Source organism: Nematostella vectensis, chromosome 2 (genome assembly GCF_932526225.1).
Source record: "Nematostella vectensis chromosome 2, jaNemVect1.1, whole genome shotgun sequence".
NCBI lineage: Eukaryota > Metazoa > Cnidaria > Anthozoa > Actiniaria > Edwardsiidae > Nematostella > Nematostella vectensis.
Window position 1 is genome coordinate 11,388,433 of NC_064035.1, and position 15,146 is coordinate 11,403,578.

The window sequence follows — 15,146 nt, forward strand, 5'->3', positions numbered from 1 at the left end:
GCCATTTTGTTTGGTGGAAAAAACTGCGAATCTAATCCTCAGCTCTCCGTTTCGATCAGGAAATTGCCGTAGTTGGAGTTTTGCCAGATTCTCACAATAAATTTAGAGACAAGACACTATTGACTTTTCTCTTCAAGTTAATTCGGCCTCTTTTACCACCATGGATTATTTTTAATTAGGGCTTCGAGCAACCGAATCTCGTCACTTGAGAAAGCCTGGCTTTCTACAATTGTTATTCATTTTAAGAATTAAATCCGCGTTTTAGGATTTAGGTTCATTAAAATCCGTCAATCCATGTTTTAAGATTATTCCGCGTCCACCAATCCGCCGATCCTCCAAATCGACGTTTTAGGGTCGCCCGTATATAGTCTCTGTTGCCTTTTTAGAGAATGTGAATGCCGTTAAGTGCAAAGACACCACATAACTTTATAGATTATTCAACTCTGTTTGATGTTTATTCAGAGAGTGCATGGATGGCGTGCAAGGACAGGACACTACTAAGCTTTATAGAGTATATTATAGTCTCTGTTGCTTAATTATTAGAATGCGAATGTCGTTAAGTGCAAGAGTATTCAGTCTGTTGTTTATTCAGGGAGTAGATGGCGTCCAAGGACAAGACTCAAGGCTGTATATCGGTGTCTCTGGGAGTGTCCCATCCGCAGGAGCGCCGTCGCTGAGTATTCACAGCCTGACCATCTGGCACCAGGAGCTGGAGTTGGACACGATCAACAAGTACATGAGCTCAGGTACAGCACCAGGGGCGAATCCAGAGGTGTTTAAAGGGGTGTTAATCTTTCTCCCCTTGTGGTCAATAGTATCGCCACTTTCTGGACGTGTGGCGCTTTTATTGTGACGCGCGTGGAAATTTTCAGTGCGAAAAGCACCGGAAAGGGAAAATGCATGGTAACATATCAAGTGAAATTGGTATCAAACTCTTAGCACGTTTGTTTATGGTGGTTCACTTTTTTAGCCCACTTTATCTCCCTAGCCCAAGTTGCATTTGGTCCAGATCCAAGTGGTTTGTCCCCGTCTTGGAGCTCAAATTATTACAATTCTGAAACTCCCACAATCGGAACAGGCCCAGCAAGAAGCGTTCAAGGTGCGTTTAAGCTTACCTTGGCCGTAATAACAGAACGTTTAACAAAAATCCTCGGGTACAAACACCGCCATCAGTGCTGAGACAAATGACATAACACTGTTAGACCTCACAATGTATTCCGTGTTATGTAGCCACCATGTAGGACAGTGCTGCGAGGTACTTTTGCGGCCGTTTTCAAGTTTTTCTTTTCGGGTAAACCAAGCGAAACTGTATCAGCAATGAAGGATGATATTGGCGCTGTTTTTTTTTTAATATAAAATGAATATGAATTGCTGTACTTCTAAATGTAGATAAGAACAAAGTAATTCCTCGGCAATATTTGTTAAAGCCGCATTGTCACCAGTTTACTTCTGGTAGATTACGTAACAATCTCCGACGATTCTTAACGGAAAACACGAAAAATATTTCCAAATTGTAAAAGCAGTGTTTCTATTGAAATATTATTTGAGGATATGTTTGATAATTTAGAGCGGATGGCCTGTTTAATAGCGCGGATTCTAATAGATTATATTGTCTTTTAACGGTTAAGGTTTCCGTCGGACCTCCGGAAGTAAACTGATCACTATTGTAGCTTGCTGCTTGCTTGCTACTGTCAGTCAAGACTTGCAAAAGATTTGAACTCTTGTGAGGGACACATTCTAGAGTTGGCCAATTGGCTAGAAGAGTTGCGCACAGAGAATACAGAAGTTAAAAATTATGTAAATGATGATTGCGTATATTGCAAACCCTAAATCCCGGAGGAAATACACTCTTTTTCATATATAAGAATGTCTCCATTTTAGAACACATTAAACTAAAAAAGCAATATGTTGCTGCTATCTGAACCTCGGCATGTTCTTAGCATTTTCTTGAAATTTGTGAAATCTCAGCCTGGACGTTCTTATAAAAAAGTTTCTTCTAAAAAAAGAGTGTATTGTGAAAAAGCTCCATCCTCTCGTTAAAGAACCTCTGCACGCAAAAGTAAATATCTTTATTCTAAAACTCTCTGGATGAATTTCAACTTTAGCCTCTGTTTTCAGATCCACAGACATTTGGGGTGTACTATTATGTAAACTTTACTTATTCCCAACCAATCTCATTGTCAATCCCGATATCGTTGGGTGAGTTGGGTGCTTGGACATTGTGCTGGTTCCAAAGGATTTCACTACCCAAAGATGAGCAGAACATCTTGTTAATGAGCGCGGGCAACGGAGTCACGATTACTTTTTCAATGAAAACTTCACTCCTGATCTCTTTTACTAGGTAAGAAACATCCCATCTGTCAGTCTTTTTGCCCGTCCTGCTTAATCTCCGCATATCTGTCCACGTCTGTCCCCGTTTGTCCGTCCGCCGTTTTGTCTGTCCGTCTGTCTTTCCGCCCGTCTTCTCTTCTGTCTGTCCTTTTCCTTCCAGCCGCTTTGGGCATGTGGCTTAACATGATCTTCTATTAATATCAGCGAGAGAGATAACGAGAAAAAAACACTTGATGACTTGACGAGTGACTCCTGGAATCATATCTGTCTGCTGCGAGATGTTGACAGCACTTTCACCGTTTACCTAGACGGTACGAGACAAGACATTTCTCTAAAAAAAAGTGAAAGCTACGTGCTCGTGCCAACCATCACCCTCCTCCTTTCCGACGGCAGCGCAGGCAATCGTTTTATGGGAGATCTCACAAGACTTAACATGTGGAACCACGTTTTGACCGCCGACCAGATAAAGGCGCTTGGATCATGCTCGCTTGTTGAGGGGAACGTTATTCGCTGGTCCGAAGTTTTAGATAGCGCGTTGCGAGATCGTGCCAACGAACTCTGGTCATCCTACCAGTGCACCCAAGGTAAGCAGTATACACGTATTGCTGGTTTACAAACCAGCCTGAAATCTCTAAAAAAAGTGGAAAAAGACAGGAATGAGTACTTTTCCAGTTTAGAGCCGTCCCAGGGCCGCTAAAGAGGAGCCGTGGTCCGAAAAATTAAAAGAAAATATAACAAAATATCGGCTAGAGGATTACCCACTCACCAGTCTCTTGACATCTGTGTAACCACCCCCCCCCCCCCCCCCCTCCCCCGACAAAACTTGCGCCTCGGAGACAACCGATTTATCAAGTGTATGTCAAAATTATTAGCATTTATATTCTTTAAATTATCAGATAAAAATTAAGGAATTGTATTTTTAAGTTGGTGTTCTGAACATTAGATTATTGGTTCCTCGAGGCGTCAAACGGCAATGATCCGTACGTTAGCAAGCCTTTCCGTCTCGTGTCGGGGGAAATTCCTCCCCACGTCGACTGTCTACATTTTGACTACAGCATGGAGGGAAGCGACATGGGCCGTCTCAAAGTGCGACTCGAGCAGCAAGATGGCGCCAGATCCCTTCTCTGGTCCATTACTGGGAGCCAAGCTTCTGGATGGCATGCGGAAAGTCTTCGCATTGCCAATATTACAGGATCGAAGGTGAAGAGACAATCAGGATAAAGGCATGCAGAATACAAATTTTTTTTGTATTGGTCGTGCATTTTTAAATATTATGATTGTGATATTCTGGTGATTATTGGTGGTGGTTCCGGTACTGCAGTATGGCTAAGATGTCGCTACTGTAGATAGAACTGACGACGATTGATTGGGGGGAATGATTATGAGCGTTTTAGTGATGACGACGACAAGGTGATGATGTTGATTATGTTTATAAGTGATCATAATCTTGATTGTATGAATGTCATTTACCATTGTGGACTTTGGTGGTATTAAGTAAATAACTGAAAAAAAATCCCATTTTTTTCTTCAGCTTGTATTTGAGGGCATACCTGGTGGAGTAAAAAGCGACATGGCGATAGATCGAATAATCTTGAGTAAAGACAGCAAATGCCCTCTATCGACTTACAGCGGAATAAAAGGTACATTAACTACATTGGCATGCTACGTATTGCAGGCGTTTCTATATTCAGAACAAAGCCCACAGAACACAGCCCACTGCGCAGGCTATCTCTGAATCTGTGTCTATTAGATACCAAATGGTATGTTTCGCAGTCAAAGCCCACACTAAGTCACATACTTAATAACTTCTTACTAACCAGGAGGTCATACCGGGAATTATCAAACCGGGGCATTGGCGTGTATCGACCGAGACTTGGAAAATAAACATATTAAAAGATTTTAATTTTTTTTTTCCGTAGGGCAAAACGCAGTAACATAATACCCTCTGAGACAATACGGGAAATGTAATGACCGACAATTAGCCAATCACAGCGCGCGTAGGTAACAACCGAATGCTAGGCTCATATACATGTACTTTTCTCACATTCTTAACCACCATCCCCAGGTATTCGTTCCAATATTCTTGACCACCACCCAACGAGAAAAATCGAGTTGCAGTCCTTGATAGCAAAGGCTACCGGCACTAGTGAATTCTGGGAACCCTGCTTTAGCCTGTCAAGGGAGGGTTGGCCAAGTGTTGAATCCATCTACACTAAGTGTGCAGACAAAGGGCCCATCCTTCTGCTTGTCCGTTATAACCAGGATTATGTTGTTGGAGGGTTTTATGACAAGTCCATGAAAGGTAGGTGGCCTGGTTTAATAAAAAGAGGAGACCTGTTGTTTTAGATTGCTGCGAGTAGCTGGATTACCTGATAGTGATAATTATGACTGATGGTGTATAACGTAAAGATAATGCTGTTGGATGATTAAAGTGTGATAAATTTGATGGCAATGGAAATGAATGAATGTCGATCAACCACTCCTTTATTATTGTTTAACATTGAAAATACATCGGTTATTTACAAGAAAACTTCAAAATAACCACTAACAATTGAAGTTTAATACCTTGTTAACGAAATTTTATTCAAAGTATCTCAGTCACTTGCTAAAATTGGCCGATGAAAATGGATCTTTTGAGTGAAGTCGGTATTGTACGGGAGCATTTATAGGCGACGTGTCTAGCCTTCTTTGAGGTAATGAACCCTATTGCTGTGTGATGGATGTGCAGCCATTTACGTGGTCTATTCCTTCAGGTTACGGACGTTGTAACTCATCCATGACAAGCGACAAGGCGTTCCTATTCAGTCTAAACAGTCATTTGGGAACAACCCAGAAAGTCCTCCCCATCTACGACAAGACCAAAGCTATTATTTGCGAGGATGTAAACAACTTCCCAAGATTTGGAAGTGATCTAATGGTTAACTTTGAGACGAATCGTTTAGCTTTGCACTTTGGGCAGATTTACAAGGGTGAAGATATCCAATATGGTCAATCGGAACAGATGTTTAGACCTGACGACGTAGAGATACTTATTAACTCAGGTAATACTAAATAATACTCAAGTACTCGTGATCTCGAACAAAAAAATTACTATTGATTACCCACACTTGTCTTAGACTATGACAGGCCCGGACCCTGGGGGGGGGGGGGGGGGGGGAGGGAACGCACCCCCCCCCCCCCCCCCCCCCCCCCCCCCACACACACACACACACACAACGGCCGAGGGTCCACTTTCGGTTTTCAATAGACGTGCTTTTTGTAGACAAAACTATAAAGCATAAGCTAGATCACTCTGGTATGTAGCCAAATCCGACAATTAACGTCCCGTGGAGATACTGCGAAGGCATAAAAAATCCCTCTTTTTGTTTTTTCGGGGCTTTTCAAATTTTTATCAGAGAACTTATTCCCTCCCCTCTCCCCACCGGGAAAATTAGGTCCACTTTTTAGGACTTCGCACCCCCCAAGAAAATCCTCGGTACGGGCCTATATGACAAAGATAATAGAGATACTTATTAACTCAAGTAATGTGAAACTAAATACCTAATTAGTCGTGATCTCGAGCTCAACACTGCACTATTGAGCACTGAACACTGGTCTTGGACTATGTCAAGTTCTCGTCTTTTTTAACTTCGTCAAAGTAGAAGGTATTGGTAAACACTACAAGGTAAACAGTTTTACATCAGTTTTACATCTACTTGTATATTACCCTTTTATCCTTTTTTTCCGTTTTCTCAAATCAATCATATATATAGGACAGGAAACTTATCCATCTCTGTGCCAAGCCCATGGAATCTTTGTTGATATTTTCAGAGGCGTTCTGTGCAGACTGTCCCTCTGGAATGGAATGCAACTCGTTAAAGGGACGGTGTGAGTGCGAAAATTCCAGGTTCTTTCAGAAGTGTTCGCAAGGTAAGACAAGAAAATCAGGTTTTCTTATGGATGGTAGAAAAATGCAATTGGTTGTTTCTGCCTCTACTTATGTTAAAACCTTTCGTGTGAAAACAGACTCATGAGGACCTTCGCAAAGGTTGCCCATTGTTTATTTACTTCGGCTTCTACTAATGTCGCGCCGGCTCACACACACAAATATTCTTTTTTTTAAATTCTTTTTATTTTATTTTCATAGAAACATACATACATAACAATACAAGTGACACAACTAACATGTATGATAAGGAAAAGAAAGAAAATTACCCCACCCCACCCCACCCCCAAAGTTATAGTATTTTTGTTATCAAGTATATGTTTTAAGAGTATTTTCTATTCATTGCATGCTTGTCATAGTGTGAACAAACCCTTAATAATGGTCGTTGAGCTCTTTTTGTTTATCAGGACAAGGTATTGACTACTTCACCGGAACTGCGGTCGACGTCTACCCACTTGATCAACCAACAGACATAGTGAACTTCAAACGCTTTGCATGGGGATCGGCTAGCGGCGTGAAGCAAGTCAAGAAGGCGGTGCGCGGAGGTGGCTTATCTACTCCTGGAGGTAGCTTCCTTACACTCAATACATCAGAGTGCTTAGGAAACCCTGAAAGCTGCAAGAAAGGCATGACAATAGCCTTTTGGCTGAGGTACAATAGGACCCAGTCCGCCATCAGGCCTGTGCTCCTCTGCGCCGGAACATGCTCTGAAGGCTCCCAAGGAATCAAGATCTATTTAAAGAATCCTGAAGAGATGGTTTTGCAGGTCGTATGCGCTTGTCTTTAATCACAACTGCTATTGCATTTCGATTGACAAGGGTCCAATGTATTTTATTTTGATCTTAATCGGCTCTTTGTACGTTATGCGCTTTAGGTCATCTCTCGGGAGGTGGGGGACTGGTAAACCTTAGGTCTATGTACCGGGAAGCTCGCATATCCTTTAGAGTCTAACATCAAGGGACTGGTATCTTCAAGACTGGTGAAGACTTTAATCACGAAATAATCACTTGATAATATCTCTTCGATTCTTTTCCTTATCTGCGGAATACGTATACTGTGTCAAAGCAGATTTGGTAGTTTTTTTCCTTTATATATAGAACAGTCCCAAGTGTGTTTATTTACCCCTTAGAGGGAACGGAATTAAGTTCTGAATAACCAAAACGAGCATCTCCATAAAGGAATCGTTTGTGTATCCCCCTCCCCCCCCCCCCCCCCCCCCCCAATATGTGATCATTAAGCCTAATTTTAAGCGTTGTATTATCCATGAGCCGTATTCAATGCAAATGCATGCAAATGGAGATGAAACAATCGACTCGATTTATTTACATGCATTTGCATTGAATACGCTCATGGATAATACGAAGTTTGAACTAAGCCTAACCTGTTAATTCGAAACAATTATTTACTTGCCTTATTTTTGCTTTTAAATCAGGTGACAAACTCGAAAACGCTTTACAGGCAGTCTATTGAATTCGGAGTTGGCGTGTGGACTCACCTCGTCATTACAATAGATCCGTCTACTGGAAACATTGTATACGTAAATGGTAGAGTTCAATTTGGAAACATTGAAGAATTTGAGGGGGTGTACACACTACAGGATGAAGCAGCGAACGTCACCCTTGGGGGGTCTGCACAGGCGGATTTTGATGATTTCCTGGTCTATGAAAGCGTTCTCTCACCTGAAGACACCGCACACTTATATGCCTTCTATAGCGGTAAATACATTCATTTTAAAAGTATCATGCTTGTGCCTTGGAGACGCATAAGAACACCTCGCTCGGCGATTAGGGTTCTCGGATCAGTTCACCGTCCTGGGCCATCGTGAACGATTCCAAAAATCCTTCACGATTTCGAAATCGTTCAAGATTTTCAAAATCCTTCACGATTTTGGAAATCCTTCACGATTTCAAAATCGTTCACGATTTTAAAAATCCTTCACGATTTTGAAAATCCTTCACGATTTTGAAAATCCTTCACGATTTTTGAAATCCTTCACGATTTCAAAATCGTTCACGATTTTAAAAATCCTTCACGATTTTGAAAATCCTTCACGATTTTGAAAATCCTTCACGATTTTTGAAATCGTTCACGATTTTGAAAGTCCTCCACGATTTTGTAAATCCTTCACGATTGAAAAAGGGGAAAAAAGAAGAAAATGTTGAATTTATGATCGCGTGAAACTTCAAATAATACGCTTTTCTATACGATGCCTATGACTACGCAACCCCTCTCTGCCAATCCTGGGAACGTGCCTGCTATTAATCCCGTTTAGACATCGGCGATCTCTTTTCGCCCTCCCACACACGAAATGAAAAATAAATAGGAGTTTGAGTAAAAAGAGGGACCATAAATATGTGTAAGAACAGAACGCTATAAGTTCTTTAACAGATGCCTCAGTCTTAAATTTTGTAAAAACGTAATCAGTACAATAGATTATTAATAATGTTGTGCGCGGGTTTGTTTATCAATACTTCTACACAAAAGTACTTCACAATTTATTGAAAAAAGGAGAGATGTTGCTTTTCGTAGTATTTTACTGAGACTGTGAACATAAGGTCGGGATCCGAAACAATTACGTGCGAGCTCCATTTTTATTTCCATAACATCGCGAGAAGAAGAACTAATCTAAAAACACCGTAAATCACATTAGCGTACAGTATCCAATAAGCTACACGCACCCCATAAAATAGAAGGCCCAAAGAAAAAGGCTGTCACACTAACACTGTTTTATTATCAAATAAGTATACATAATAAAATAATCTTTAAAAATCAGATCCTTATTATGACGTATTGTCTCGTGATTGAGGTCTGCCTTCCGAGGCAATCGAGTGAGTCGACGAGGTCCTCTCTTCGGCTCTGAGATCTGAAAAAGACAAATTTCGAAATGGTGGATAGTGACCGGACTGAACAGTGCCAATATTTACATTTAGAGTTTCTGTGAATATATTTCCATAAAGCATTAACACGTTTTCTCAAATATCATCTATAACCTTGAACACTGATCACACTAAGTCACAGGGGGCTGTACTAACGTGTCAAAAAAAAACCACACTTGTTCAACTGGAATGACACCGCCTAAATCTACCAGTCCTAAAAGCAACACTGAATGATAGGTGCTTCTTAGTTGCTTAGCGGACATCTACACCCCTATGTTACGTGCCCGAACTGACCACAGGCCTTGGCCATTGGCTGCACAGCCGTATATGCAGCAGGCTCGACATGACGGAAAAACATGACGTGACGCTTCAAATAAGCCCATTTCACATCGAATAAGGCGGAGAATTTCTCTGAGTACTTAGTAACTTATAGCAAACAAAATATCAAGTGCGACTTTTTTTTTAATTGATGCGACTTTTTGTAGTGTCATTGAAATTTGAGCTTTTCGTCCCTGAACTGATGCACAGGGAAAAATTATCTTAAAAAGCCAAAATCTGCTTATGTGCACTTCGGCCTCACGTCATTTGTGTTTTGAAAATCAGTTCGTAGAACAAGGAACCTATAGCCGCCAGTGCTGAAAAACGCAAGACTAGTTCCAGTACCGCGCGGTTAAACCATCCTTTTTGTTTTGAAATGGCAGCTTTTTACCTGCTAACTGTCACATTTTGGCGAATACTAAGAAAACTATACCAAACCTAAGGCTATAATTTTCTTTATGACTTCCTCATTATCAAAAAAATCTGTCATCTTTTGAACAGTATGGTTTTAATGCTGTACAGTTAGTCAAATCAGCGACAACCTTTCGTACCTTTTCTCGAATGTTTTAACACTACGATTGTGCTTGTTTTCGGCAGAGCACGCGCATACGTTATTCAGCACTGTCCCTATAGCCATTGTAAGTAATCGTGTCTTCTCTCTTTATCTGGAATTGCCCGTGTTCCAGGTTTTTCCGTCATGTCAGCAGGCTCAAACTAATACAACTTTTCACAAGAGTTTGCATCTGATCGGAACCTATCAGCTGAGTCCGAAGTGAAAATGATAGGTAAGCAATTCAAGTTTCATTCATTCATGCATTTGGATGATTTTTCGTACCAGGAAAGCAAACTGAAATCACAATTCAATTCCTTTTTTGCATACAAACAAACAAACAAACAAACGTTGTTTCGCAGCTGGACTATCAAGCAGTCTCCCTGGAGCTCGATAGCCTTTGCCATGAATCTTTTAGTAGAGTTCCCAGATAAGCTTATTACATATCGTGAACACATGTTCTCACTTTTTTTGTCTTTGTGATAATGGCGCCCAAGATTTCTTGTTCGAAGTCATTGCAAGCAAAGTGGGAAAACTTAACATGTGTGGACCTGTACAGGACCCGAAATGATCCCAGGACCCGAAACGATCCCAGGACCCGAAACAATCCCCAAAAGTTCCCCAACTGATCCCGGGACCCGAAACGATCCCCAAGAGTCCCCGAAATGAACCCCGAGGAATTACAGTAATGGACAACTAAAGGAATGTGTAAGGATTGGCTTTCAGTTTTAAAAACATATGTAACATTTAGCTTTGTTTGTGTTATTAAAAGGGAATTTACATGAACTAAAACTATAGTATTAAGATTTTAATATACGACTGCTGGGGAATACAGTGGTTGAGTCAGAAATTGGGGTCAACTAACAATTCTTTGTGATAGTAATTTGAAGAACCCGGCGTGGATAAATCATTTTATACATAACAAGCCATAAAAGAAAGTCTTTAAAGATAGGACATTCTGCTTTTGATAGGAAGCGAAATGTTTTAAAGTTATTTTTTGGCATGTTTGTTTTCGGTGAATGAAAGCCCTATCATATCATGAGATCATGCCGGGGTGTACGCACGACTACATGAGGAAGTTCAAAACTCACATAATATTGCTTTCAACAAAAGCCACATCCTCATTTTGCGTCGGTAGTAGAAGGGTTGTTCGAGTGTATTACTCAGTGTGCTTTTGTTATTCCATCTTCTCGTCCAAACCGGCTTCCTAAAATGTGTCGGTAAATATTTGCTCGTGTGAACAAGGATTTCGTGGTGAAATACATGTTTAGGTTGTCGAATGAATATTAATTTTTATGGGTGATGTTTACCGGAAATGAGATTTATAGTGCCAGAGTCATGTGTCGGAACCGCAAAATGTTTAGAGTGTGATGGAAGGTCAAAAGTTTTAATGATCTGAGCAAAGCTGTGCTATGTTTATACATGCTGTATTTCTTTCGGTAGCAATTAAAAGTTGTGTATTTGTTTCAGACTCTGTTTATGGGTTTAACGCCGGGCAATGTAATAAATAGAAGTATTGTGTTGAAATTTAATATTTTTAAGTCACATTGTTTAGAAATCGAGTCGCTGTTAACCCTTAATTATGCTTCAAGTATTTCTTCTGCTTTCCCTTTGTCCATTACCGCAATTCCTTGGGGTTGATTTCGGGGACTCCTCGGTATCGTTTCGGGTCCGAGGATCAGTTGGGGTACTTTTGGGGATCATTTCGGGTCCTGGGATCGTTTCGGGTCCTGGGATCATTTCGGGTCCTGTACAGACCACATGTGTCAATGGCAACTGAGTCTCACGTGAGAATGCTAGGTAAGCAAATAATGAATGAATAAATAGTGCAATGCAGTGTCAACAGGAAATTTGAACTGTCTGTCCAGATATAGGCTAATCCTATATAAGGAGTCCAGTGTCTGAGACAGCCAGCAGGACTATGGTAGAAATTAACTTGCATCTATAGAAAATTTGAACTAAAACCAAAGCCCTGTCCAGATATAGGCTAATCCTATATAAGGAGTCCAGCGTCTGAGACAGCCAGCAGGACTATGGCAAAAATTAACCGGCATCAATAGGAAATTTGGACTAAAACCAAAGCCCTGTCCAGATATAGGCTAATCCTATATAAGGAGTCCAGCGTCTGAGACAGCCAGCAGGACTATGGCAAAAATTAACCGGCATAAATAGAAAATTTAGACTAAAACCAAAGCCCTGTCCAGATATAGGCTAATCCTATATAAGGAGTCCAGCGTCTGAGACAGCCAGCAGGACTATGGCAAAAATTAACCGGCATAAATAGGAAATTTGGACTAAAACCAAAGCCCTGTCCAGATATAGGCTAATCCTATATAAGGAGTCCAGCGTCTGAGACAGCCAGCAGGACTATGGCAAAAATTAAAAAAATAGAAAATTTGAACTAAAACCAAAGCCCTGTCCAGATATAGGCTAATCCTATATAAGGAGTCCAGCGTCTGAGACAGCCAGCAGGACTATGGCAAAAATTAACCGGCATAAATAGGAAATTTGGACTAAAACCAAAGCCCTATCCAGATATAGGCTAATCCTATATAAGGAGTCCAGCGTCTGAGACAGCCAGCAGGACTATGGCAAAAATTAACCGGCCCCAATAGGAAATTTGGACTAAAACCAAAGCCCTGTCCAGATATAGGCTAATCCTATATAAGGAGTCCAGCGTCTGAGACAGCCAGCAGGACTATGGCAAAAATTAACCGGCATCAATAGAAAATTTGAACTAAAACCAAAGCCCTGTCCAGATATAGGCTAATCCTATATAAGGAGTCCAGCGTCTGAGACAGCCAGCAGGACTATGGCAAAAATTAACCGGCATCAATAGGAAATTTGGACTAAAACCAAAGCCCTGTCCAGATATAGGCTAATCCTATATAAGGAGTCCAGCGTCTGAGACAGCCAGCAGGACTATGGCAAAAATTAACCGGCATAAATAGGAAATTTGGACTAAAACCAAAGCCCTGTCCAGATATAGGCTAATCCTATATAAGGAGTCCAGCGTCTGAGACAGCCAGCAGGACTATGGCAAAAATTTAAAAAATAGAAAATTTGAACTAAAACCAAAGCCCTGTCCAGATATAGGCTAATCCTATATAAGGAGTCCAGCGTCTGAGACAGCCAGCAGGACTATGGCAAAAATTAAAAAAATAGAAAATTTAGACTAAAACCAAAGCCCTGTCCAGATATAGGCTAATCCTATATAAGGAGTCCAGTGTCTGAGACAGCCAGCAGGACTATGGCAAAAATTAACCGGCATAAATAGGAAATTTGGACTAAAACCAAAGCCCTGTCCAGATATAGGCTAATCCTATATAAGGAGTCCAGCGTCTGAGACAGCCAGCAGGACTATGGCAAAAATTAAAAAAATAGAAAATTTAGACTAAAACCAAAGCCCTGTCCAGATATAGGCTAATCCTATATAAGGAGTCCAGCGTCTGAGACAGCCAGCAGGACTATGGCAAAAATTAACCGGCATAAATAGGAAATTTGGACTAAAACCAAAGCCCTGTCCAGATATAGGCTAATCCTATATAAGGAGTCCAGCGTCTGAGACAGCCAGCAGGACTATGGCAAAAATTAAAAAAATAGAAAATTTGAACTAAAACCAAAGCCCTGTCCAGATATAGGCTAATCCTATATAAGGAGTCCAGCGTCTGAGACAGCCAGCAGGACTATGGCAAAAATTAAAAAAATAGAAAATTTAGACTAAAACCAAAGCCCTGTCCAGATATAGGCTAATCCTATATAAGGAGTCCAGCGTCTGAGACAGCCAGCAGGACTATGGCAAAAATTAACCGGCATAAATAGGAAATTTGGACTAAAACCAAAGCCCTGTCCAGATATAGGCTAATCCTATATAAGGAGTCCAGCGTCTGAGACAGCCAGCAGGACTATGGCAAAAATTAAAAAAATAGAAAATTTGAACTAAAACCAAAGCCCTGTCCAGATATAGGCTAATCCTATATAAGGAGTCCAGCGTCTGAGACAGCCAGCAGGACTATGGCAAAAATTAAAAAAATAGAAAATTTAGACTAAAACCAAAGCCCTGTCCAGATATAGGCTAATCCTATATAAGGAGTCCAGCGTCTGAGACAGCCAGCAGGACTATGGCAAAAATTAACCGGCCCCAATAGGAAATTTGGACTAAAACCAAAGCCCTGTCCAGATATAGGCTAATCCTATATAAGGAGTCCAGCGTCTGAGACAGCCAGCAGGACTATGGCAAAAATTAACCGGCATCAATAGAAAATTTGAACTAAAACCAAAGCCCTGTCCAGATATAGGCTAATCCTATATAAGGAGTCCAGCGTCTGAGACAGCCAGCAGGACTATGGCAAAAATTAACCGGCATCAATAGGAAATTTGGACTAAAACCAAAGCCCTGTCCAGATATAGGCATAGGCTAATCCTATATAAGGAGTCCAGCGTCTGAGACAGCCAGCAGGACTATGGCAAAAATTAAAAAAATAGAAAATTTGAACTAAAACCAAAGCCCTGTCCAGATATAGGCTAATCCTATATAAGGAGTCCAGCGTCTGAGACAGCCAGCAGGACTATGGCAAAAATTAACCGGCATAAATAGGAAATTTGGACTAAAACCAAAGCCCTGTCCAGATATAGGCTAATCCTATATAAGGAGTCCAGCGTCTGAGACAGCCAGCAGGACTATGGCAAAAATTAACCGGCATCTATAGAAAATTTGAACTAAAACCAAAGCCCTGTCCAGATATAGGCTAATCCTATATAAGGAGTCCAGCGTCTGAGACAGCCAGCAGGACTATGGCAAAAATTAACCGGCATCAATAGGAAATTTGGACTAAAACCAAAGCCCTGTCCAGATATAGGCTAATCCTATATAAGGAGTCCAGCGTCTGAGACAGCCAGCAGGACTATGGCAAAAATTAAAAAAATAGAAAATTTGAACTAAAACCAAAGCCCTGTCCAGATATAGGCTAATCCTATATAAGGAGTCCAGCGTCTGAGACAGCCAGCAGGACTATGGCAAAAATTAACCGGCCCCAATAGGAAATTTGGACTAAAACCAAAGCCCTGTCCAGATATAGGCTAATCCTATATAAGGAGTCCAGCGTCTGAGACAGCCAGCAGGACTATGGCAAAAATTAACCGGCAT

The 15,146-nt window shown here is 41.0% G+C and overlaps 1 protein-coding gene and 1 long non-coding RNA gene across 2 annotated transcripts in view; one reads left to right on the forward strand and one right to left on the reverse strand.

The window, feature by feature from the left end:
- The window catches only part of LOC116604334, a 38,415-nt gene that overhangs the window by 3,036 nt on the left and 20,233 nt on the right, over positions 1-15,146 (forward strand). Inside the window, exons 5-15 of the mRNA XM_048721111.1 lie at positions 593-746; positions 989-1,099; positions 2,119-2,341; positions 2,536-2,915; positions 3,275-3,531; positions 3,863-3,971; positions 4,397-4,633; positions 5,085-5,372; positions 6,142-6,240; positions 6,664-7,025; positions 7,689-7,971. Coding sequence (XP_048577068.1) covers positions 593-746; positions 989-1,099; positions 2,119-2,341; positions 2,536-2,915; positions 3,275-3,531; positions 3,863-3,971; positions 4,397-4,633; positions 5,085-5,372; positions 6,142-6,240; positions 6,664-7,025; positions 7,689-7,971 — 2,503 coding nt within the window. The remainder of the gene's footprint in view (positions 1-592; positions 747-988; positions 1,100-2,118; positions 2,342-2,535; positions 2,916-3,274; positions 3,532-3,862; positions 3,972-4,396; positions 4,634-5,084; positions 5,373-6,141; positions 6,241-6,663; positions 7,026-7,688; positions 7,972-15,146) is intronic.
- LOC125561015 lies at positions 8,968-10,519 on the reverse strand. The gene is made up of 2 exons (XR_007307013.1): positions 10,002-10,519; positions 8,968-9,119 (listed from the first exon to the last, which is right to left on the reverse strand). It is a non-coding gene; the product is annotated as an uncharacterized LOC125561015 (long non-coding RNA).